The sequence below is a fragment of the Pyrgilauda ruficollis genome, unplaced genomic scaffold, assembly GCF_017590135.1.
Source record: "Pyrgilauda ruficollis isolate IOZ18807 unplaced genomic scaffold, ASM1759013v1 scaffold8, whole genome shotgun sequence".
In the NCBI taxonomy this organism is placed as follows: Eukaryota; Metazoa; Chordata; class Aves; order Passeriformes; family Passeridae; genus Pyrgilauda; species Pyrgilauda ruficollis.
Genome location: NW_024529932.1, coordinates 6,577,184 through 6,602,691, shown reverse-complemented (window position 1 = coordinate 6,602,691; position 25,508 = coordinate 6,577,184). Strand labels below are relative to the sequence as shown.

General features: G+C 41.0%; 2 protein-coding genes across 2 annotated transcripts in view; one reads left to right on the top strand and one right to left on the bottom strand.

The window, feature by feature from the left end:
- The window catches only part of RNF17 (ring finger protein 17), a 39,323-nt gene extending 36,441 nt beyond the window's left edge, over nucleotides 1-2,882 (top strand). The window contains exons 33-35 of the mRNA XM_041487357.1: nucleotides 749-884; nucleotides 2,253-2,442; nucleotides 2,784-2,882. Of these exons, the coding sequence (XP_041343291.1) occupies nucleotides 749-884; nucleotides 2,253-2,442; nucleotides 2,784-2,882 (425 nt within the window). The remainder of the gene's footprint in view (nucleotides 1-748; nucleotides 885-2,252; nucleotides 2,443-2,783) is intronic.
- A 2,455-nt stretch (nucleotides 2,883-5,337) lies between these two features.
- On the bottom strand, nucleotides 5,338-23,547 carry CENPJ (centromere protein J). Its single transcript, XM_041487271.1, has 17 exons — nucleotides 23,432-23,547; nucleotides 21,605-22,115; nucleotides 20,431-20,554; nucleotides 19,408-19,641; nucleotides 18,596-18,743; nucleotides 17,302-17,407; nucleotides 15,381-17,004; nucleotides 11,966-12,098; nucleotides 10,985-11,150; nucleotides 9,673-9,912; nucleotides 8,954-9,053; nucleotides 7,686-7,786; nucleotides 6,930-7,028; nucleotides 6,680-6,820; nucleotides 6,493-6,577; nucleotides 6,279-6,399; nucleotides 5,338-5,653 (listed from the first exon to the last, which is right to left on the bottom strand). The coding sequence occupies exons 2-17, from the start codon at nucleotides 21,980-21,982 to the stop codon at nucleotides 5,461-5,463; spliced, it is 3,993 nt and encodes a 1,330-aa protein (XP_041343205.1). The 5' UTR covers nucleotides 21,983-22,115; nucleotides 23,432-23,547; the 3' UTR covers nucleotides 5,338-5,460.
- Nucleotides 23,548-25,508: the final 1,961 nt, after the last annotated feature.

The window sequence follows — 25,508 nt, the reverse complement described above, 5'->3', positions numbered from 1 at the left end:
TAAATTGAGGATTTTTTGTCATTCTCCTCCACTGGAAAATGATGGACATAACTCAGACTCGTGATGCCTGTTAGAGTTATGAACTGACTTTAGATCCCATTTGGCAGTAATACAACTTTACCCTAAAGGCACCTGTCACTGAACTGTGACAGTTTTATTGAATATTCAAAAGACAAAAGTTACGTACAGAAAGTCATGTTATAAATGTTCAGAAGTTGTGTGAGCCCTAAGGAGCACCACTTTAATGTCCACAGCTGTTGGGCCTAAGCTAACACAAGTATGGCTGTCTAAAACCTGGTGAAGAAAGCAGTTCTCACTCATACTTGATTCTGCCAACTCATAAAACTCTGGGTGAGCTTTTAGGCATTATCTGCCTCCTGTCTTCCAGACAGGTCTTTTCACTTGGAGATCAATCTGTTTGCTAACTGGATTGTGCAGATGAGTCCAAGTTGAAAAGCTGGAACATTAAACTGTTTGGATCACTTACCTTTTAATCCAGCAATTCGCTGTTATTTCTCACCATTGCCACGTGAGGTAGAGAAACTTGACTTAAATTGCATAGTACTGATTGGAGTGGAATTCAGAGAGAATTCGAGGATGCATGGAACAAAATCGTAGAACAGTTTTGATGAGGAAGAAGAGACTTAATCTTGGTCACAAAGTAAAGTGGATTTTCAGGGTCAGTCTGTACTGCACTGAGTACTGTGGGGTGTTCTGTGATGGTTTTGGTTTTTTCTTTCTTTTACAGAACTGCCTTGCCTTGCAGAGTATGTGGATGGTTTATGGTATAGAGCCAAGCTCCTCTCTATTACACAGCTTGTCCCTGTTCAGATTCTGGTTCAGTTTGTTGACTATGGTACTTACTTAGTTGCCCCAACCAGCAGGTAAATAAGAAATAACTGCATGTAAAATGTCTATGTATGTGTATGTATGTACTTAAATCATAAAATATGTACTTAAAAATAAATATATTTGTTACATTAATTATTAATTCTCCTAAAACTATGTATATATTTTTTACCATCATTTACTATTGTATTTCAGTTAGAGAGAAAGTGTTTTGGCTGGTTAAATTTCTGTCTGCAGGGTGTGGAGTTTGTGCACCTGCTTCTCTGTTCCAGGTTGTTCTGAGAAGCCCATTATTATTATATCAGATTTCTCCATTATCTCCACTTACTTAACCTGTGAGTGGGCTCAGGTTAATCTGCTGCTGCACATGAGAACCTTTACTCAAAACAAGGGCTGAACCCTCCAGGTGTAGAAACAAATCCCAATCTTGTGTGACTGTCTTCTACACAGAAGACAGCTGGGGAATAAACTGAGGGGTAAGGAGTATCGAGTGGGACATACCCTGCTCTGCCTGTCTGGAAAATGGAAGTTCAGGTCCCTGTTCTGTGCAGTTCTGAGATGCTCTGGACTGCTCCTGTGCTGACACAGATGTCAGCTGAGCGTCTCAAACATCCCAGGCTTTTAGGGTTCTGTAAGCCTGTCTGAATTTCTCATACGTATACATTTACATATGTGTGGCTAGTACATAGTACTACAGTGCATATATAGAACCTGTGTATATATATATATAATATATGTATATATATTATATATAAGTATATATATATATAATATTATATATATACACACTCACACATACATATGTACTGCTTAATCACAATGACTTGCTCTCAAGCTTATTGTGGAATGTACACTTCCTTGCTGAAGATGATGCAGAAATGGGGATTTGAACAGATTTTGTGCTTTACAGTCTGTTAGGGTCTTGGGAGACTGTCTCTTCTGTTTCAGAGTTGCATTTCTCTCCTTCCCCATTCCCTTGCTTCTGGGATAGGGAGATAAAGAATGGGGAGATGACAATGTAAACCCCCAGCACCTTTTACCAGTGGTGTGTCTAGAGCACATTCAGGTGTGAAGCATTTGGACCACAAGGGTTTGTGGAGCTGCATTGTGGTGATTCACACTTGGATCCCTGTGCTGCAGTCTCCTGGGACTTCTCCCTGCACGGGGTACTGGGGAGCGGTCTCTGAAGCTGGGCTGCTTTCTGATAGCTCCTCTGCTAAGTCCTTCAGCGGGCCTAGCCCTGCCTGAGGAATTGTTGGGTCTGATGTTGGCATGTTTCTGTAGAGCAGGGACTCCAGTCCTGGTTCCCACAGCATGTAAGTGCTGTGTGAGCCACGCAGCCATCCTGATGTCCTTACTCCTGGTGGATTGCCGTGGGCAAACGCTTCTCCTTTTGCTTTCAGATTGCGTCACATACCTTGTCATCTGCTGAAGTACCCAGTTCAAGCAGTACGAGTTCTGTTGGCTGGATTTAGACCTGCTTCAGATGACAAAAACGTGGAAAGAATTCCTTATTCCCCAGAATGGAGCCTGAAGGCATTGTGGACCATGGTGGACTGTGTTGAAGGAAAGCGTCTCTCTGCTTCCATACTTGTAAGAAATGCCTTTTTTTTCCCCTTGTTCTTGCTGAGCCTAAAATTCTTACTAGTACTCTAATTTCTAAGTCTTTGTTTTACTGTGAATCCTCATAGTTTAAAATTGAAAACCATTTACCATGAAGGAAAGCTAAGAGAAAATGGTGTGGTGTTCTTAATTCTGCAATCATGAATAATTCTGATCTTTCTGAGCATTCCTATTATTTTAAAACCAGTTTACATAAAAACAGGTATTCTTTTTATATTCACAGTTCCATTTAGACAGTGAGTGTAGCCAATGAAATCTTTCAGTATCAGTTTGAGATTTAAATCTGTAACTGTAACACTGTAAACTTTCAGACTGTTTCACCAGAGGTCACCATTTCTCTGTATGGAGATGACAAAAATCTGGTTCATCTGAAGTTGATAGAAATGGGTCTTGCAGAGTTGGATCAGTGACACGTAAGTGCAGTGACCATGAACCATAATTCATACCACTAGGGAGGGATGATTGCAGAAGCTGTAAGTGAAGTATAAACTGCCAGTAATGTGGACAACTAAAGTTTATTTGAGAAAAAATCCCTTCTGTCCACACATCCATTCTATTAGTAAAGTATTTAACATAAAACAAAAAGTTGTTAAAAATTAACTTTTTTACATACCATTACTGAAACCCTCAGTTTTAAGAATTTACAGGCACTGAAATAAAGAACCCTGGGGTGGTAGAACATAAAGAGCTGCTGCTGCCAGTAACTGAAAAAGGCACTTTGCAGATGTGGCAGTGTACTCTGCCCAAACAATCAAAACTAATCTTTATTTTCTGCTTTTGATCTGTGTCAGGTGCTGGTGGTTCTCAGTGGTTGCTCAGGCAAACATCCATGATAACATGCTGGTGTCCACATGTCTAGACAAACATGGAAAATTTTTAATGAAGAGCTTTTTACTATGTGTATAAAGGTCTTCATTAAGGTTATGTGTTATCCATGGGGAATACCAGAGACTTGGATTTTCAGATTTCTTGGCCAACCTTATGTCATTTTTCTTTCCCATTTATTTATTCCTATTCCCTTCCCATTTTATAAGCACTCTTCTAGCAGATGTGAACAGATGATGTTCCTAACACTTTCTAATGTTGGAATAGTGAAACTTTATATCCACATCTCAATCTTTTCTGGCCTTGGAGCCTTAAGTTTTGTTCTGTGATACCCATCTTATAGGAGCCAATGGAACTAATGCATAATAGTGGTGAAGAATTAGATCAAAAGCTGATGCTGGGACACTTTTTCTAGTATCTTGTTGAAAGACTTGGAGGGAAGATGAACTTTCATTATTGGAGGGAAGATGAACTTTCATTATTGGAGGGAAGATGAACTTACACTTTTTCTAGTATCTGATCTGTTAAAAGACTTGGAGGGAAGATGAACTTTCATTATTGTGACATAACTCTTGTTTGTGTTTCAGCTTTATTTGGTGGTAGACATCTCCACCCAGCACCAGATAGGGAGCAAACAGCTGGGGCTGCTTTACTGTCTTTGTTCTGGAACACGTTTGCATTGTTGCTGGTTTCTGTTTTCACTTTCAGGTGTTGTTACACCTCTTTCACTTCAGAGTTTGGGAATAAACAGTTTGGTCAGCATGCACCTGAAAGCTTGTTTTCCTTTACTGCTGTAGTATGTGAGGTTTCTTTGGGTGTCTCTTCATTGTACTAAATCCTTTACCTGTAAAGCTCAGCCCCTCCCAGTCTCTCCAAGGAGAGCTTTGTCTAGATTATGAAGGAAAGCATTTGTGTGATGACTCCACAGCTTCTCCAGGCAGCCAGTTCCAGGGCTCGGTCACCCTCCCAGTAAATCACCCTCTTGCTGTTCAGAGGGAACCTGTTATGCTTTAGTCTGTGCTCATACACACAGAGCCTTGCAAACATCTCTTCCTCCAAGCTCCCACAAAAGCAAGGGTCCAAAGCTGATCTCTGTGACCAGGCACAAGGGGACAAGCAGTGGAAGGATCCTGTCGCACTTCCAGAACCTGTTCTGGTACTAACCACACATGTCCTAGGTTGCAAATACCCCAGAGAAGCTCATGCTCATTTTCAACATGTTTTCATTTAAAGACCAAAACCCCACTGTTTGTCACCCATCTTGAATGCGACTCAGCCCTGAATTATGTAACAGTTGCTGTTGGAGCAGTTGGACCCGAAAGCCCAGGACCTGTCTGCACCCAGCCAGGGAACTTCTGGGGTGAGTGAGCACAGTTCTCATTGCCACCCTGTGAGTAATAAAGGGCATGGACAGAGTAAGGACAGAGCTGGCCTTCACTGGGGAGAAAGGGGAGGGGGCAGAGGAGACAAGGAGAAGAAAGTATCTTCTACTGTGTGAGAGAAGGAAACAAATTTTTCAACATGCACAAGAATGGACTCAGAGCAGCCAGCCCAGCAGCAACCTTTTGATAGTAGGTACGGCAGAATTTTGAAAGACAAGTCAGCTTAAAAATAGCTGTTAGGTGGGAAAACTGGATGAGGTGACTTTTTTTAAATTTTCTGGTGTTTCTGAGTAGCTTGGAGAATGAACCTGTCCCCCAGTTTCACCTGTGTTAGCTCTGTGAGTATACAAGAGCAGTTTAGAGCAGACACTGCAGTCTGCTAATGCTGTTGCCTCCTAACTCTGAGATGAAGAAAATAAGATGAAAGAAAAAGAATAGTCCAAGACTGCCATTCCCTTTGGGCTTTTATGCAGTAAGTAAACTGATGTCTAAAATATGGTGGGGTCTGCAGTTGTTTGAGTGTTCAGTGACAGCTGATTTAAAAAACACCCTTTAATGCCACGTGGCTGAATACCAAATCAGTAAACTGTTTCTTAAACATAGACATGGGGAAAAAAGAATTAGCAAAAGAGCTGATGTAGTAGCACCCACTGAAAAATAAATTTATTTAGAGAAAAGTATAAATAATATATACACAACAAGCTTTAAGCTTTTTCACTTGTTTACAGAAATGTACATTATCTTTGCTGATGTGCTAACACTTCAACAATTTTGACATGGTCTACAACTTAGTGTCCATGATAATATTACCATCCTTGTCCTTTATTCTGACTCTGCCAGAGACATACTTGGTTTCCTGCTGTCCATTCACGTACACAGTCTTGACAGTCCCATCTGGATACTCCCGTCTCTTAAACTGTGGTGTGTGCAGTTCTCGCTGGCCATTATTGAACTCTATGGTTTTGGTTCCATCTCTGCATTAAAGGGGAAAGAAAGCCCCAAGGATTATGCATTGGTGTAAGATTAGTCTCAGAACAAGCATCAAGATACGTAAGCCTAAATGAAGGAAGACTTTTAAAAACAGTATTTGTGGAAAAACCTGTTAACTATCTCAGCTGGTTCAAACTCAAAAACCTGCTTCTGCAAAACTGATATGACTTCTTTATACTTGAGAGCCTCCATTGCACTTTATCTGCATCAAATCCATCACTGCTAAAATCCAAGGCAAGTTTAAAACTCAGTATTTTGAGCACTATCAGTTACCTGCTGTCAGTCACACCTGCTTCCCACACCAGCCAGGTTCCTAGGTATTTTTTCTAGAATTATGTACAAATAGAGAAGTCTCTTAGGGTGTGAGACAATACACTGTCTTTATGCCTCTTCCATGCTACCAAAAAAAAAAAACAAAAAAAAAACCCACCAAATCAAAAAACCCAAACCCAAAACTCAAGCAGTAAGTGTGTGTTCACAGTGTAGTCCATTGAAATGCAAACCAGCTGCAGATGTAGAAGCACACCTGTCACCACGTAGTGTCCCTGTCACTGAGCCCCACGTGCTGCCATCCCCTGCCAGCCCAGGGCCCCAGAAGGAAAAGCTCACCGCTGCACACGAACAACGGTGCCATCAGGAAAGATACTTTCTTCTTGGCCATCTGTAAATAGACTCTTAATTGTCTGATCAGGGAAGGTTATTTCCTTCTTGCCATCAGGATAATGCTTCTCTGAAATGTATTTTGAGAGAATATGCTTATTACATAAATTCGTATCTATATCTGGGCAATAATTGTGGCAGTGGAATTGAATGATTTCTTTACCTATTTGTCCATTGGAAAACTGCAAGACCTCTAGGCCGTCAGAGTATGTAGTGTGAGTAGTCTTAGCATCAGCATAATAATAAATCTGCAGACAACAGTTGAGATTCAGTGTAACTAAAGTTTTAAATGAGGGTACACGTGCAGCTACATAAGCGTTTATTGAAAAATGTAGATACAGGATACCTACCACTGTTTGATCAGGCATAATCTGTTTCACATCCCCATTGAAGAAGGTTATAGTTACAGTCTTCCCATCAGAGCCCACTTTTTTCCATGTTCCATTTGGGAAAAATATAAGGTGACAGCCATTTTTCAAAACCTTCTCAACCTAATGAAAACACGAGTGAGGTCAGTATTGAGCCCTCACACTCACATTCTCACTCGTCTTCCCCAACAGCTGTCTTCCAGAATTTCAAAGTGCCAAGCTCTCATTTTACCTTTCCATCAGAATAAGCAGTTTCTCTCTGTATCTCTTCACTGCCAATAAATGCAGAAGCAGATGGTGGTGACACATAAGCTTCATTAGGAGAGGTGTCCTGAGATGACAAGCAAAAACTCAAATCAAGCTTTGTCTTAATATACTTTTTTCCTAGGCTGACAGGTATTTTAGGAAACAAGGAGCAGCACAGAAGGAAGATGAATCTGGGGTTTAAGCAACTTCAAGTATAATTTACGTGGTACGAGAGATGGAGACTGAGCAATCATTGGATATCTGTGGTCAGTTGTAGTCTGGACTAAAGTGGAATTCAGTGATGTGCTATAACATGGTGCTCAATTTCCTTAAGAAATCCACATCATGGTATGAAACTATCAAGTTCTCTAAAGCCTAAATGTAACCTACAGCAAATAATGTAAGAAATAATTAAACTATTTAAAAGATCCTTGCACAGTTGCCCTACATGGTGCATATGAACATCCATCCTTTAGCCCTCTCAAAAAGTAAAAAATTCAAAAGAGCAGGAGATTATTACTTTTTATTTTTCCTGAGCCAAAGAATAATACAACTACTAGACCAAGGTAAAACACTCCTCATTGACTAGTACATAGCCATTTTCTGTTATGACAATAAAAGCTGAAGAACACAAAAAGATGAGTCAGCAGCCTCATCAGTCACCCTCCAGATACTCATTAACTTTTCTATTTTAGGCTTTTTCTTCCCTGCTTTGAAAATCAAATCAAGACACAGGACTTACCACCATTAAAGTCTGAGAATAATCTTCTAGTGCTGTCATTGCCTCAGAGTTGTTTCTCTCATTAGCAGGTCCTGATGCAGGTGTTCTAGAAAGTTTTCCTACTGAGATACATGAAATAGTTAAATTGGACAGAGAAATTAAAGTGTGGTTTAAGAGTTACAATTATATAGGAGGTCAAGCTGTACAGGACACCCACATTTCTTAACTGCAGTAGAAACTGAAAGCAAGATATTTATTAAAAGGATAGGCACATGCCCAGAAAAGAATCAACCACTGACATTGTTTTGTGTGTCAGCAAGAAGCTAGAACTGAAGAATGGTTACAATGGACATTTAATGCACTTCCTCTTCTATTTAATCTCTGTAGATTTACAAAGGATTTGCCCCTCCTAGAAATTTAGACAGCATTATTAGTGATGCTTTATAATGAACAAAGGAAGATGAATATCAGTTTTTAACAGGAACTGATCAGCATATTTTTTCCATGTCTCCCCTATCAAATTACCAAAATAAAACTACCTTCAATTCTGGAACACACTCCTGTAACAGATAACATGATGGCTGGATGAGCTGTCAGAGGTGTCAAAAAAGTACCCTGCAGTTACTTTCCATATGTGCTTATCCCTTAGGAAGGCAGACACTAACTGTGAACAAGGAACACCTGCCACAGCATTCCCATATGATTACAGATCTGCTAACAGAAGGTTCTGAAGAGACACAGCAATTCTGATGTTATCAACACACTCAACTAGACATTAGAACGAAGTTCTTCACTGTCAGGGCAGTGAGGCACTGGAGCAGGTTGCCCAGAGAAGCTGAGGTTGCTCCTTTCCTGGAATGGTCCAAGGCCAGGCTGGATGGGGCCCTGAGAACCCTGGTCTAGTAAAAGGTGTCTCTGCCTATGGCAAGGGGTTGGAACTGGATCATCTTTGAGGTCCCTTCCAAACAAACTATTCAGTGACTCATCTAACCAACATCTGCAGCTTGGAGAACACCAGTGATGAATGTCATTTCTGATTACAGAAAGCAGCTTCTGCAGTGCTCCAGACCATCAAGTATCACCAGAAGCATTTTTCACTCCAAAACTGGAGCAAAATCACAGCTTTCTCCAGAATCCCACCCTAGGAGGTATTTACACATATGCTCAAGCCCATGACAGTTCCCACTCTGTCTCCTTTTGAAGTGCTAATGCACTCCACAAAGCAAAACTTCACATTCATCTTATTTTAAAGATTTAACAGAATTCTCTGCATAGACAAATATTTTTACCTTTTGCTTGTGAATAACTTTTGCCATTTATCCTGCTGCACTTCTGTACTGGAAGAAGCGGAGATGCACTTCGACTTTTTAGGCCTCTGCTTGGTAGACACTAAAAGAAAGGAAGTATTTGTGGTTTATGTGACATGTAATCATAACTATTCATACTGAGTCAATAAAATTTATAGACCATATGACATTAGATTTACTGGAAGCTTTCTTCACAAACTATACAGTTTTGAGACTTGATCAGCAGAAGGGCTTGTGTGATGTAGCCCAAGCTGCACTCTGGAACTCTTCCTCCTTCAGCTCCCTCACTATCAACAACTCCAGAATGTTAATTTGATGCAAGCAATCCAGAATAATAGTTATAGTTTCAAAACTTAATATAACTGCTTCAGACAATTGTGAACTGCTTGGTTTGCCTGGTTGATCCTGAAGGGGCAGAAGTTCGCAGCTTAGACTCCATCAATTACTTTTCTTTCACACTTGCATCATTTTTAATTTCCAAGTTGAGTTCCTCAACAAAAGGGATGCTGCACATTGTGAGCACTGACATTTGCAGAGAATATGACATTAACAAAATTCTGTGTCTGTCACCACTAGTCTAGCCCCCACAGCAGAAATGAAAAGTAAACAGCTAAGTTGTAGCTATTGGAGTCCAAGTATATAAGAGAAAACCCACCAATATTCACACAAATATATTTAAAGCACCAAGATTAATAACTTACAGATTCTGCTCTATTTAGACTCATCCCAGGATTTTCTATTTTTTTCTTGTTTCCAGCAGCTTCTACTTTCTTCCAGGCTTCTAGACGGAACTTCTCCATAATTCTGATTTCCTCTTTTAGCTCAAAATTCTCATTTACTAAAGCTTCTATTTGATCTTTCAGGCGTCGATGGGTGGTCGACCATTTTACCTCTTTTCGTTTTAGATCTTCCTGTAACTCTGCAATCTGCTGTTTTAAAGCCTTAGAAAAATGCATGTTTTCATTTTGAATATAATAAAATATATTCTAGTTTCTAATAGAAATACAAACACAAGCAAAAAAGGCGTTAAGTGGCAAAAAAGTCAAATCAGCTTAATAGTGCAGGGGTGAAAAGTAAGGAAGAGTTTTCTTTTCTGAAAGAGTGATTATTTACTTTAAACTACCAAATTTATAAGCTCTACTCCAACCACAGGAATTGTTTTTCTTGCTTTCTTGGCACCCTTTACACTTCCTAGATTGGCCAGTACAAATACACTTGAGACAGAAACACAAAATCCTTAATGCTATCTTTGAAAGGCCCTTCAAAAATCTTGGCACAGGAAAACAGGGAGGACACAAACACATGAAAACACATGCAGATCTGCCTAGTTTAGCAAATGTCAATTCAGTTTTCTGAAGGGAAATCTGTAGGGAAGGAAGAGGGAAGTCTCTGTGTGATGTTTAATATGGCTTGTTTATGCATAGGAAAACCATACATCCTGACAATGAAGGAAGAAACAGATCTTGTTCTTTACATCACTGATACCTAAAGACCTATAAGTGATAACAAAATGTAACTTGGAAAATTGTAGAAGATTACTACATAGACTGAACAAGAGTTATAGACAGAATAAAACCCTTGTGGACTTCTAGTTTGCACTTTGATCCACTACCATGAATAAAAACTTACAACTTAATATTTTAACTTCAGGAATTGTGTTTCAAAGTTGAAGATCATTCTATCAGTCACCAGCAGTTTTTAGTATGGAAATGTGACAAAAAGATTTGCTCATGAGGATTTTTTGCCTTAAAACCATCAAACAGCATTGTAAAGACTGTAGTTCCCTCCCTCAATTAAGAGTAATTTAGATTGGAAAAAAACCCAAAACTTTAAGATCATTGAGTGCAACTGTTAATCCAATACTGCCAAGTTCACCACTAACCCACATCTGCTAGCAGTTCCCATTTTGAAATCACTTGTAATCTTTGAATTAAGTTAGAATTTAGTTCTTGACTGCCTTTAAGTGAACTTACATGTTCCTATGTGGACTAGAATAATAATATATTTTTATACCTGAATTTCATCCCGTTCTTTTTTATCTGGAATTGCTCTAGCTTCTGTGGTATATTTCTCAAAAACTTTACGCTCCTTTTGCAGTTTTTTAATTTCCTTTTTTTTATATTCTTCTATTTCAGCCAGTTCTTGGGCTTTCTTCTGTTCAAAGTCTGCAATTTCTTTCCTATAATTATGAAACAAAGTTGTTGCTTTAGCCCAAATCTCCTTTAAATCTGGATTTTAAGAAAGAAAGTGAAGACTCAATGTCCTGTGGTCGGTCACAGACTGCAATTCAGCATCCATTACCCCCAGGAAGACTTACTTATAAACGGTATTACTTATTCATGGAGCAAGAATTGTCACACAGCAGGTGTTTGAAGTCCAACCACAAACATTATCCTGAATTCAGAAAAGCTTTGGCCAAAATCTTGCCACATTCTTCAAAACATTACAACACTATCCCCCAAAAGCACCAGAGAAAAGAATCTGCTAATAGGAGGTCAAAAATTAAATGTTAGCCAAAGACACAATGCTGTTTCCAAACAAAACAAAAGTGGCTGTGGTAGGAACAGATGTGCCCCATTTATGTCATCAGAGGTAATTGTTCTGTTCTATATGCCACTTTAAATGTCCCTGTTCAAATTAAAAGATTCTCAGTGTGTACACACAAATATCAAATCCAAAGCAAAAGCACTAAGACCAGTTCTGCAAGGCTAATTCAGGATTGTATTATCCTTTAGAATAAAAGTACACATTCTCCAAAATAGAGCCTTTAGGGACATCATGTTAACTGAACAGGGGTTCTTAATACTATTAAATTGTGTGTAATAATTACAGTTTAACATACCCATAGAGCAACAACTTGTGTCTAGCCCTATCTCCAGGGCTAGACATGTGTAACTGAAGCATGTGAACCTGTGCTGCTGGTAAGTGGACATTAGGAGAGTCTGCAACACGCTAGGAAAGTGAATGCACCAAAATGTTTTGAGTAAAAATTACCTGATATTTGCCAGGGCGTGCTCTCTTTCCTCACGGAGTTTACTCAGAGTTGTGTTTTCAGCTCGGAATCTCTCAATTTCATTTTCCAACTCAGCGAGTCTCTCTCTCAGTAGCTGGGATGGAACAGTGTTTCCTATCAAAGCACAGGCACATTATCCAAATGGCATTCGTAAGACTGAAGCGAACAATTATCACACACCAGCTTAAAATTTGTTAAAAAGAAAAACCAAGTAAATACTATTTTTAGAGACATAGTAAATATCATTTAGAGACAGCAGTAATTTTGCAAAAAAATTTCTACTATCCAAATAATACAGAAGTTATGTTTTAAAACACTGCACTATTTACTCAAGTACCTCAAATATGGAGTAGATGAATTACTTTTGTAGTACTTTTACCTACTGAATGCATCTTGCATTTTAGTAGAACTAAAGCTGAATTTGGAACTGAAATTTCAACAGCTTCACGTCAAACCAGGGAAATAAAATGAAGGTATAAGGGTGTTATGAGTGTATATGGCACACGTGTACGTACATACCACATCTATGTGCTGGGTACATGTATTCAGTATGATGGTATAGGGTATATCAAACAGGAAAGTTTATGGTTCTAAGTTTTATCAAGTTTTAGTCACTACAAAGTCTGTTCACATCCATTCCTGATGGAAAATCTGTTGCAGAGGCTGATAATAGGGAGGGGGTTTTGTGGGCTTTTTTCCCATCCCAGTTTGCTGTTCAGTCACTATTTAAGAATCCACGGGGCTTCAGAGTCTGACTTTACAACAGAATAGATGAAATATTGATGTTGCTGTGTAGGTGGTTTCCTTGCTCACCCTCCTCTGAAATGTTGTAAAAAAAAACCCCAACCCCACCCCTGTTCCTGCAAACTTTTAGCAGCCATCTTTAGACAAGCCTACACAAACAATTCTCCAGAAAACAATAAGCAAAATAGCAGCTTTCATATGAATCACAGAATATCCTGACTTGGAAGGGACACAAAAGGATCATCAAGCCCAACTCCTGGCCTTGCACAGGACATCCCCAAGAGCCACACCATGTACTTGAGTGCATTGTCCAAACACTTTTTGAACTGTCAGGCTGGTGCTGTGACCTCTTCCCTGGGGAGCCTGTTCCATTGCCCAGCCACCCTCTGGGGTGGTAAGGTAATATCCAGATAATATCCAACCTGAACCTCCCCTAACGCAATTTCAGGCCATTCCCTTGATTCAAAGGAATCTACTCCACAGCAGGTACTCTAAAGTAAAGCACATTTTTATTGGAGCCAAGAGATCATGCAGGGGTTAGCACTCCATGTGCACGTCTGACTGGGGTTCGTTTTGCACAGGCTTTTATACTTCACAGTTCTGGCATCCACCCTTGTTTGTTTGTTTGTTTGTTTATCTAAAACTGCCATTTTAAGGGTTGGGGTCTTACATAACGTGTGGTTTCTTTATCCTAGGACTACAAACACAGTACATAGTTCCTATCTAACATATTCATCACATTCACCTTACTGCTGTTACGCTTTCCTATAACTGTGCTTTATTGATTACATTCTTCTGTCTATGAAAACAAACCCTATGACTTTGCATTTTTCCAGGCTTCTGTGACAGCCAACATGCCTCTCCCTTCTTACCACCTCAGCCTGCTAGGGCTAGGCCTCTGCTCGCAAAAGTGGTTACAGTCAGACACAGCAGTTACACTTAAGTTTTTCTTAATTGATATTTATGCTAAGGTGCTGATGTCAAGTGAGGCCATTCTTTCACGTTCAGGTCTGTCACTGCACACCACAGCGAGATCAGCCTACCCCTCCTCTTTCCCTCACAAGGAAGATGCAGACTGCAGTAATGTCTCCCCTCAGTCTCCTCTTCTCCAGGCTGAACACAGCAGGTGGCATCAGCCATTCCTCATACAGCTTCCGCTCCAGACCCTTCACCATCCCTATGGCCCTCCTTTGGATGTTCTCTAATTATTGTCTTTTTTATATGGTGGCACCCAGAACTGCCCCAGCACTGGAGGTGAGGCTGCCCCAGAGCAGAGCAGAGCAGGACAATCCCCTCCCTTGCCCGGCTGGCCATGCTGTGCCTGATGCCCCCAGGACAGGGTTGGCCCTCCTGGCTGCCAGGGCACTGCTGGCTCGCTTTCAACTTGTCACAGACCAGGACCCCCAGGTCCCTTTGTGTGGCACTGCTCTCCAGTATTTCATTTCCCAGTCTCTGTACATCCAGGGTTGCCCCATCCCAGGTGCAGAATCCAGCACTTTCCCTTCTTGAACTTCACCTGCTTGGTGATTGCCCAGCCCTCTCAGGTCACTCTGCACGGCCTCCCTGCCTTCAAGGGAGTCAACAGCTCCTCCCAACCTTTAGTATGGTTGGAAAACTTACTTAGTATACTTCCAGTTCTGTGTCCAAGTCATTTATGAAGATGTTGAAGAGCAGAGGGCAGAGGATGGAGCCCTGTGGAACCCCAGTAGTGACAGGTCACCAGTCTGTTGTCACCCCATTCACTGGATCCCTTTGTGCCCAACCCATGAGCCAGTTGCTCACCCATCACATGATGTGTTTATCCAGCTGAATGCTGGACATTTTGTTCAGAAGGATACTGAGATGAAATCAAAGCCTTTACTGAAATCCAAAAAGGTTACATAACTGGCTTACCATAAAAATTTAAACAAAATCCTAAATATTCACTGGAGCAGAGTCTGAAACAAAGATCACAACTTCAGTGACAAAAGATTTAAATATGAGGCTGTGCCATCATGCTTTCACTGAACAACTCCATTTAATGATAGCAGAAATGCAACAGCTGCAACAGGGGGTTTTAGAGGTAGTTCTGCACAGACTGTAACCATATGGATAAAACCAAACTTGGGCAAAGCAGAAAAATGAATCCACATTTCCCATACTCCACATGAACTCTGTAAATACTATACTGCTTTCAGAAAACACAGACAAGTCTGCCACTCCCTTATATTTCATAAGAGGAAAAAGTTAACCTAGCAGTGAATAGCATTACCCTACTGTGGTAAAAATCCACTGTGGTGGAAAGGAAGGTACCACTTCATTTTCAGCTTGCCCTTGCTATTTTCCTTCATTCAGAAACAGTGATCAAGCAGCTTCAGATCAAGTTACTTTAATGGGCTGAAGCCTCCAGAGGGAAGGGGAAAAAAAACCCCACCAATTAATTTTTTGAAAAGAAGTTTTCACCAATCAGAGTCATTCTGCAAGCTGAGTAATTGTTAGATCTTGCATCAGACATGCAACGAGAGATGCAGGGGGAGAATAGGGCCATTTCTCACAGCAGAAGTCTGTACTTAAACCCTCTGGTGTAATTTCAGTTTGCAGCTTAAGCACTAGTAGGGAAGACTTGTACAACACACCTTCCTCACCACCCCCTACCAGTTGCTGTTCTCTCACCTCCCAGCTCTGGTTCCGCATTTGATTTGGTTTCATGCTCTGGATGGCAGCCTGCCTTCTGCTTTGGCTTCAGTGAAGGAAACAGTTTCATCATCAGGTTTGATACAGGAGGTCCATTTGAATCACTGTCCACTGCAGACTCTTTGGACATTTCATCTCCTTTCTTTGAGGCAACTTTTCTCTTTATTGCTTTGTCTGGGACAGTCGTATCATTCTTAAAGCAAAAGTCCATCTGCAAAGGCGTGTTAGTATATTTTTCAGGTAAATCAATGCTAACATAATTTTCATCAAGATCACTCCATGTTCTTTCATCATCAAACTCAAACTTATTCCTGCTCATACATGACATGCTTCTGTGATCGTCTGTAGCTTTTCTAACCTTTTGCTTTGACAGTGCACCACAATCTTTGTCTGACAGCCCAAGGTCAGCATCTCCATTTCTGCTCTCTTTGCTGATGTCCGTAACAGAACTACCACAATCTAAAAATTCTGGTTCACTTTCTCTGTGGTTCACAAGGGCTGTCTTAGCATCTTTGTTGTCATGCTTCAATGTGGCCCCAAATTCACTCTCAGAATCTGTAGCAGTATCACTGTTGCCCTCACTCTTATCTTCACTTACAATCCAGTGATTACTTTTTAAAGTAGGAGCTGCTTTCACGGAAGAAGCTGAGAATATTACACCATCTGTTTTACTCAATGGATCCTTCATTCTAAAATCTGTTCCTGAATTTGAGGCTGTATGCATAACTGGGCTATCATTTATATTTTCCTGTGCCACGCAGTCTGCCCTTTTATTTCTCTCATTTTTAAGTTCAATGGCCAGCGCCTTGACTTGCTGCTGCTTTGCCTTGATAGGAGTAGAAGACATCCTACGGCCTTTTGAAGTTTGCTGGTCTCGTTCCAAAATCCTTTGCACAAATGAGGAATTACTCGAGAAAGATATTTCATCTGCAACTTGTTCTAGAAACAAAAATTCATCTAATTCTAGATTCTCTTTTTCTTTTTCTTTTTCCCAGTTCTCCAGTTTATTCTGAAATGAAAGCTCAAAAGACAGTTCTGAATCTTTTACAGGCTGACCTATGGGACATTTAGAATCAGAAAAGGCACTGGTCAGTTCTTGAGACAACTGAGACGTTTCAGCACCAGGTAATTTGGTTTTGATTTTGCCAGTGTTAGACTTAGCAAATTCTACTCTGTTCTCTGTATTTTCTATTTTGTTGTTAATTTCTGATGAGTAAGAATCCCTCATCTGTCCATCATGATTTTTTCCTGATTGCATTCTTGTTTCTAATGGCAAGATATTTTCTCCATTGTGATTCCTGAGTACCACTGTCTTCTGAATAGGACAGCGTTTTACTTTATGGGGGTGGCTGTATTTTTTACATGGTGCAAAAGGATTTTCAGAAACCAGTTCTTTCCCAGGAAGCACAGTTTTCTTCTGTATTTGTAATCTGTCCACTTTAATAACATTTCTATCATCTAAAGCCCTTTGTTGAAGTTTTGAGGTGTTTTCTCCAAGTTTTGTCATTTTAGACTTGGCATTAGTGAATCTTGTTAAACCTTCCCCTCTTTTCAGGAAGGGTCTCTTGATCACTGGTTTTTGGACAGCTGATCCATTTGTCTCCTGAAAATGAGTAAAGAAAAGCAAATGATAAAATGTTAAAAAGCTCCTTACACAGTTTGAAGATTTCTTCAAATAAACCCCAGACATCAGTAGAAATTTACATGGTATATTTCTACTGGATTTCTGAAGACTTAAGCAAGTGAAGTATTTGGGGCTTATTATTTTTTAGAATGCGAATGTTGCATTCAGCGTTAGCTTTCCCTGCTAGCATCTTCCTTGTACACTTTTAAAGCACCTATCACATCTCAGCACAATATATAAAGAAGAATGAAGGTTTTTAGAGTAATAATCAATAACCTGTAATTTCTGGGTTTGCTCCAGACGCTGTTCTTCTAGCTGTATCTGTTCTTCCAAGAATTCTTCAAAAGTCTGTTTCTTCTCATGTATTGCAGCTTTAATGGGTCTAGAGTAATTATAAAAACAACTTATAATTCTGTATAAAATAACTATGTTTAACATCACTGGTAATCAAAGACCTATGGTGTAATTGTATAAAAGATGACAAATTCTGAGGTGCTTTAGGCATTAAGTTAATCTGAGAAATACATTTTAACACTACATGTTTATCCAATCCCTGCAATAGTTAATATACATATCTAAAAGGCACTGTGTGCAGGGTTTGTTGCTTTTTCTTTCACTGCTTTTCTTAAGGACCCTTTCCTTCGGACAAATCACCCAACTTCCACTCATAATTTAGTCACACTGCCAATTCCTACAGTATAACCTTTCCGCTCAGGAATGCTACTGAGATAACGTTCCCTGTCTCCCTCTTTGATATTCCTCCTCCTTCACAGGAGTGCTGGGTCTGGCTGGCAGGGAGTGAGCTTTTTCTATAGCTAACAGCACTGATAACATAATATTTTAGCTATTACTGAACCCTGCTTGTACAGCATCAGGGCTTTCTTTGCTTTTTCATGCTGCTGCCCACCCCAGGAAGCAGGCTGGGGGTGGTCAAGACCTACCCCAGGGGAGACACAGCCATGTTTCATAGAATGACATAATCACTGTGTGGTTTGGGCTGGAAAGGACTTTAAAGATCATCTCGTTCCCACCTCCCAACCCTGCCGCAGTGGGCAGGGACAACTTCCACTAGACCAGGTTGCACCTCCCAACCCCGCCGCAGTGGGCAGGGACAACTTCCACTAGACCAGGTTGCTCAGAGCCCCGTCCATTGGACATTTCAAACAACCATAACTCCCCATATAAACTAAAAAGTCACAGCCTTGCCCTCCTCCCTCACATTACTACTTTCAGAGCATAACAGTGGATAGGAGGTTGTAATAAATCCAACTGGGAACAGCAACCATAACTGCTTATATACCCAGCTACACTGAAAGGCACTTCTATGCTGTCACTACCCCAGGCTGCTCACACACCTCCTCATCCAACACACAACACTTCATCTTTTACAGCACAACCAATTCCAAGCAAGAGCATCTCTTACCACAGTTCTCCACAGTACCTAGAAAAATCAAATCCTTTGTTAAGAAATTGCACAAATTCAGAGCATCAGACTCTTTCACTCAGGACTCAGAATTCAACCAAACTTGTGTAATTTGATAAAAAAATGCATAATCATAGTCTGAATTACCTTTCCTCTGCATTAGTCAACACCTGTTCACCTCCACGGGAATTTTCAGAGACATCTGTGCTTCCCACACCTAATATGTGATCAATGTGATTATCTTCGCTCTCCATTAATAATTCCATCTTTTTGTCTGGACACCACATGTTCTTTCCTGTGAAAGCAATAGAGTGGGCTTTTTTTTTTTTCATCCCAACAACAAATCAGTTTTCAGCACATACTTTAAACAGCATTCAGGTCAGGTGCAAACCAGAAGGGAGCTTCATGGCCATGTGATCTGAATTCCTACACAAAACAGTTCTAAGATTTCCCCAAATTAATTCTTATTTGAATTTGCACTTTCTTTCTTTTTAATGGAACAAGCAATTATGCATTAAAAATTTTCCACAGAACTCAAATAATCCATTCTGATTGTTCATCTGCTTTGTTATTGTTAACGTATGGCTTAAAAACATAACTGAACAAATGTTGATGTCTGCTGTACTGATGAGCTCTCTCATCAAGCTTCTCATTTCCCACATATACATACATAAATTGAGAATAATTTGGATTTTGGCTCATGCTGCTTTTAGGCAAACTCAAACAGACAACAATAGGAACATTCTGAGGTCTGTAAGCTGTCAGTAAACAAACCAACACACCAAGTAAACCAACTGAAATTATAAAACCTTCAAAATAAGTAGCAGAAAATTACTCTCAGTGACAAGGTGAAAAAAAGCACCACACATCAAGTTATCTTACTATAAATGACTAAGCAGTAATGTATTTGTCTTCCTTGTTTTTCAAACAATTTGGCCTTTTCAGAGGCACATACAGACCTTGCTTTTCACAGGCAGACACTTCTGAAAGATTGCTCTTCAAAGATAAGGTGCATTCTCTGTTGTTCAGCTTTTGTAAAGAATCGTTTTCTTGTGTATGGGAAGGAACAACCAGAGCACGAGCTCTGTCTTCAAAGATATTCTGATATCCAGACAATGGCAACTGAGGTGAAGGTGCTAAGCCTGTGGAATGCCCAGGTCTCAGCTTTTGACTTTCAGCCATTACAGTATAACCTTGAAAGGAGAAGGAACAAAACGGCTGTGTCATTCTATTTGTATCACAGAACTACTGCTCCACAGGAGAAAAGAAATAGCACTGAAGGGCAGGATTGATCACCCAGCCTCCACCTGTATGTCACTGACCAACAATAAGTGATTGGGCAATCTTGATTTTCTTCTCCTAAAATAAGCCCTAATTTAATCTTCTCAGGTAGGCAGAGTGAAAGACTAAGTCAGGTTGGACTGACACTGCCAAGAGCAGAAAGTACCCCTTCTCAGCTCTAAAAGCTTTTCCCAGCCATGAGCTGTCCCCTCTCCTTGCACCCAGCAAACAAGACTGGAAAACTGATACAGGTTACAAGTCTGTTTTTAAATACAGATCAGCTCACTATCCTGGTTCAGCTCATCACCTGAATGTGATATGTGTGAGCACAAACAAGGAGGGACCACTTCATTTGGCTACACTGAAAGCTTAAAGCAATCAAAAGTACTGTGAGAAGCAGCTAATCAGAAATGAAAGTACTTGTTTTACACTTCAAAACATGTACTTTGAAGCAAGGGCTCCCATCATAGCACATATTGATCAAGCCACAATTACAGCTGGCATTTCATAAAAATAGGACAATACTCCTTCTTCAGTAGCACTCAACTTTCAGGCACTGAAGCAATGCAGCATTTATCTTTGACTAATCAAGTAATCTTAAAATGAAGAACCCAGAAGACACTTTCAGATTTTAACTGGAAAATGAGACTAGATTTTTCAGATTATACAAAGTACATCATGTGCTTTCTTTCTCAACTTACCAAAAGCTGCTGGCTGGCCAGACACCATGCTAAGTAGTTTCTGCTGCTCTTCCATTAACCTCTGAAGTTGTTCCATCTGTTGTTTCTTTAGCTGTTCCTGTTTCTGCTGTTGCAATTCCTTCAGCTTTTCAAACAAATAAATGTATTAGAGGCTAGGTTTATTTAGAATGTACCAAAGAATTATTTTGTTATAGATTGTCAATAACTTTCTAAGGACACTTAATCATTCCTGTTAAGATACCAATAAATCAGCCAATATTTATTTAGCCACTGATCGATACTACTGACAATATTTAAAAAGTGAGCAAGTATTCTCCTATCATGTAAAATACAGGAGAAAACTTTTATAGCACCTGGTAACTTATGGAATTCTACTCTGGAGACACACACATCATCTCCCTCTCTCCAGTCCAGTGAACAGACATAGGGATTTATGCTGATGTAGCTGCTGGCAGAGTGGACAAGGACTTCTTAGTCCTTAACTGCAAGATCTACTAAAGTGCTGCTGAAGACTTCCAGCCAACACAATTTGTATCCAGTACTTGGGAAGAGCATTAAGTGAACAGCCACTTACAGTGGATTGACTGACACACTCGCATTAGGAAAAGAAAAAAAAAAGTAGGTAACGTAACAGCATTACAATTCCAGGCCTTTTTTTACCCTGATGTCTCGGATACTTTATCACATTCAACACTAACATATCTCCTCATCTAAACAGAGCCAGATATGTCACAATGTCACACCTACTTTGAGAACTAACAAATGACGTTGCTATAGATACAAGAACATTCAACTGCGCTGTGTTGTGAGTACCTGTGATCAAGCACTACCACTGCAATGACCAGCGCCCCCTTTCCACAGCCTCAAGTGAAGAAACAATGTAGAACTGTGTGCACCTTTCCAAGTAAAATGATTTTAAGAACGATTTCATTTTAAACTGGTACTTGTGCCACCTGGAAACAATAGTAGTTACACTCTCAGTAAATGCACATCATGAGGAGGACATCAACTTCCCTGTGAGCATAACTGGAATTTAGGATTTGCTCTTTAAGCTTGCTGTGGCCTATAAATTCGTTGCAAGGTGTTTTCCTACTTGCAGGCATGACAAATCGTATGCAGGAACAGAATAAATCTTACTGTAAGTATGTCAAGGAATTCTAGGTATATTTATTACCTGTTCAAGCTTTTGTAAGAGTGGATCACTGTGACTGGATTTCTTCTGACCATCCACTTCACCATGGACTAAATCTGGTTTAGAGCTTTCCATGTTTCCAGCTGCTGCTGGAAAAGGTGTTCCAGTGGTACATTGCTGAAGAGTCTGAGAGCTGGCAGACTCTTCACACAGGGAGTCATCACTTACAGAGCAGCTGTCTGAAAGATGCAGCACTTCTTCAGGTACAGCTGTGATGTTTTCAGGTCCAGGTAACAAATTTTCTTTCTTGAAGTTCAAACCAGTAAAACTAGGACCTAATAAGACTCCAGCACGGGCACTATTGAACATCCAATGAGCACTGAAGTTTTGCTCACCACTCAGATTTTCAACAGTTGGCATCTTGCAAATTGTATTGCAATTTCTTTGCTGATCAGCATTAACACAATAATATTACGTTCTGTACAATTAAGACAATATAACTTTCAAAGTTCCAGGTGGTTGGTATGGACAGTTATCTATCTAATTCTAGCACCTAGAAATTAAGCAGATAAATAAAATAAGAAATTTACAATAACATTCTCAGTAAAAGAAAATTACTCTCTTACAACCAACCTAATGTATTTATAAAAATAAGTCATAGTCAATAGAAACAATTTGGATAATAAGTAACAAACACTTCTGGTGCAGAAAATCAACATAATCCAACTCTTAATTGCATTATTTGAGTGCAGACAATATAATCTCAAATGCCATAAAGATGTACATAATATTTTCTTCAGTAGTACTGAGAGGGATTCCGAATATTTTTTAAACACCTGCAACAAAAGAAGTGATTTGATGAGCTGAGAGATCTCCACCACGTGAACTTCGTATTAATGCAAAGTTTCAGATATGTCCATCTAAATACAAACACTTTACTGCACATATTTCAATGCAACACTTATCATTTTCACATCTTCTTTAGTTTCTTAAGGAAAGGCGGCAACTATGCTGCCTGTTCTCTTCTCCCAAAAAACTTCTTTAAAATCCATCCAGAGGAAATTTTAGATACAGCAACAAATCCAACAAGTGCCATAAAACATGAATAAATTCATGTAGGAAGGAGACCCAAAGTGATTTCCTCACTTAGGAAGAAAAAGACAAAACTGCTGCCGGTGACAGTGTGGCAAAAGGAGCCAGGCTGCTCAATCCTGCTTCCTCAAAGTAATCCCAGGGCAAACGATTCTCTGCCAGTGCATGGGGCGTGTCAGGGGGAATACAGAGGAGAAAAGGGGCCAGAGCACCAAGGACAGACAACCACAGCAGCCCTGGTTCAAGAGTTCTGCTAATCAGGAAATAACTTCATAAATCTTCCTCATTCCCAAGAGATCAGCCCATGCCAGCTCTCCCTTCATTTTCCCGCAGACAAAATACTTATGTTTCCAACAAGAGTTTGAAACCGTGACTGGGAGAAACATACAAATGTTTCCTACAGAAACCACTGCCTTCTGTTTCCCAGCGAGGGGCAGATTCCCGCAGTGGCAAATTGAAGCCTGCAAGGCTCACGGTCTGTTTTCCCCGTCCCCTTGGGGAGACCCTCTGGACGCCGCCTGCCAGTCTAAACCTCCCCATGAAATTTACGGCAGCAACACCTCCGTGCCAAGCGGAGCAGCCAAGCGGCAGGGATCAGGCTGATTCGTCCCGCGAAGAGGAGGAGGGACAAAGGGATCGCCACATCGGTCGGCAGTGGGGAGATGAGCACAGCCCCGCTCCTCAGCCGAGCCGAGGCGTCGGGCCCAGCGCCCTCCTTCCCCCGCCGACACCGCCCGCACAGAGCACGCCCCAAGCGCACCCCCGGCCCCCAAGTACCCGCTTCACGACAGCTCCGACCGCGGCACCTCGCATATATTGAGGCAGCTGCCCCGGCTCCGCTTCTCAGGCCGTCACCGCAACCGCGCCCAGCTCCGACTGCCACAGCCTTCTCCTTCTATTACAAACCTGCCGCCATCGCACAGCCTCCCGGCGCCACAGGCGGGCACCGCCCCACCGCCCCGCATGCTGGGAGCTGTAGTTCGACAGCAGCAGAGCCTCCTCGCAGCTGGCCGGGAACGCGGTGGACTGGGACTACAGCTCCCAAGAGCCTCCGCGGCGGGCAGGCGGTTGATGGGCGTCCACAGAGGCGGCCGTGCCCCGGTTCGTGCCGGGGCTGTGCGGGCGGGAAGCGGCGGCGGGGCCCGCTCGGAGCCGGCGCTGTCCCGGCTCCCGAAGGCGCCCCGCAGCTCGGGGTGGCTCCCGGGTGCTCCCGTTGCGGAGGCCTCTTGGGGCAGCGTCGCTCTGCTGCTGGGGCGAGGCTGTGGGCTTCAGCGTGCTTTAGCTGCGGCTACTCACAGCCTTTTAAACTTTAAACAGCAGCGGGACGGGAGGAACGCGAAGATAAATGGGCGAGACGCACGCCCAGGCTTTCTGCCATTTCGTGCTTTAGGCATGTTCTGTCTTACTGAGCGAAATTAGCGTTTTCCTCTAAACTGCAGAAAGCGGTAGAGCTCCCTCAAGCTCGAGTCTTCATTAACACTGACAAGCTAATGTGCTAGAATATAGAAGGATCTGTACTTGTGCCTTTCTAAACCACAGCATCACATTCAGCCCCTTTGACATCTTTAGTAGGAAAATACCATTAGAGGGGTTTGGGGTTTTTTTCCAGTTTACCTGTACATTTATGGTCTTACAGGACTACAGATTTATGGTGGTCTATTGTTGGATGATGGAAATTTATTTTTGGCTCCTTCTGTGCGCTAAAAATATAATCCATTACTGACAGCGGTGTTGAGTTTGTGGTTTGATCATGAGCTACAAGCTTGAGTGCTTGTGTGAAATACTTTTGAGGCTGTGAGGACCTTAAGGATCTCCACCAATATAAAACTGTAAAAATTAAAACAGGGAAAATTGTCAGCAGTTAGACTTTGCATGACTTCCTTATTAGATGCTGCAACGACACAGTATTCCAGTTATAGAAGTTTTTATTATCAGCTAATCAATCCTGAACACACAGATTAAATGCAATACAATAAATATAAATACAAATTCTGATTTTGAATTTTGTAAATTTTGCCATTCAAAACTAGTACAGCCAAACACTGCTAAAATTTTTAAGAAGTTTCATTCTCTAGGGAATAGGAGAAAAGGGCCAACAATCCAGTGATAGCATTAATCAATAATGAGAGAGATCAGGGAGAATCTCCCTCACTCAAGGGAGAGAAAAGATGCTGAGTACATGCTTTGAACAGGTTTTAATTCAAATTTTTGATCTCTGTCAGGTATTCCAAAGTTCATAGACTCATAGAATATCCTGACTTGGAAGGGACCTACAAGGACTGTGAAGTCCAGCTCCTGGCCCTGCACAGTGATTCAAAGGAATCTACTCCACAGCAGGTACTCTAAAGTAAAGCACATTTTTATTGGAGCCAAGAGATCATGCAGGGGTTAGCACTCCATGTGCACGTCTGACTGGGGTTCGTTTTGCACAGGCTTTTATACTTCACAGTTCTGGCATCCAGCCTTGTTTGTTTGTTTATCTAAGAGCTGCAGTTTTAAGGGTTGGGGTCTTACATAACGTGTGGTTTCTTTATCCTAGGACTACAAACACAGTACATAGTTCCTATCTAACATATTCATCACATTCACCTTACTGCTGTTACGCTTTCCTATAACTGTGCTTTATTGATTACATTCTTCTGTCTATGAAAACAAACCCTATGACTTGGCATTTTTCCAGGCTTCTGTGACAGCCAACATGCCTCTCCCTTCTTACCACCTCAGCCTGCTAGGGCTAGGCCTCTGCTCGCAAAAGTGGTTACAGTCAGACACAGCAGTTACACTTAAATCTTTTGCTAATTCATACCTGTGCTAAAGTGCTTATGTCACTTGTGTCAATTGAGGCCTGTGTTTC

Bases quoted from the DNA above. Each gene is read 5' to 3' on its own strand.
- CENPJ (XM_041487271.1), bottom strand. From the start codon at position 21,982: ATGCCAACTGTTGAAAATCTGAGTGGTGAGCAAAACTTCAGTGCTCAT. The intron at 7,029-7,685 runs GTAAGTCCTGTG...TTGTCATCTCAG, and splicing joins ATTCTCAGACTTTAATGGTG to GACACCTCTCCTAATGAAGC. The intron at 6,821-6,929 runs GTAAAATGAGAG...TGTTTTCATTAG, and splicing joins CTGCTTATTCTGATGGAAAG to GTTGAGAAGGTTTTGAAAAA.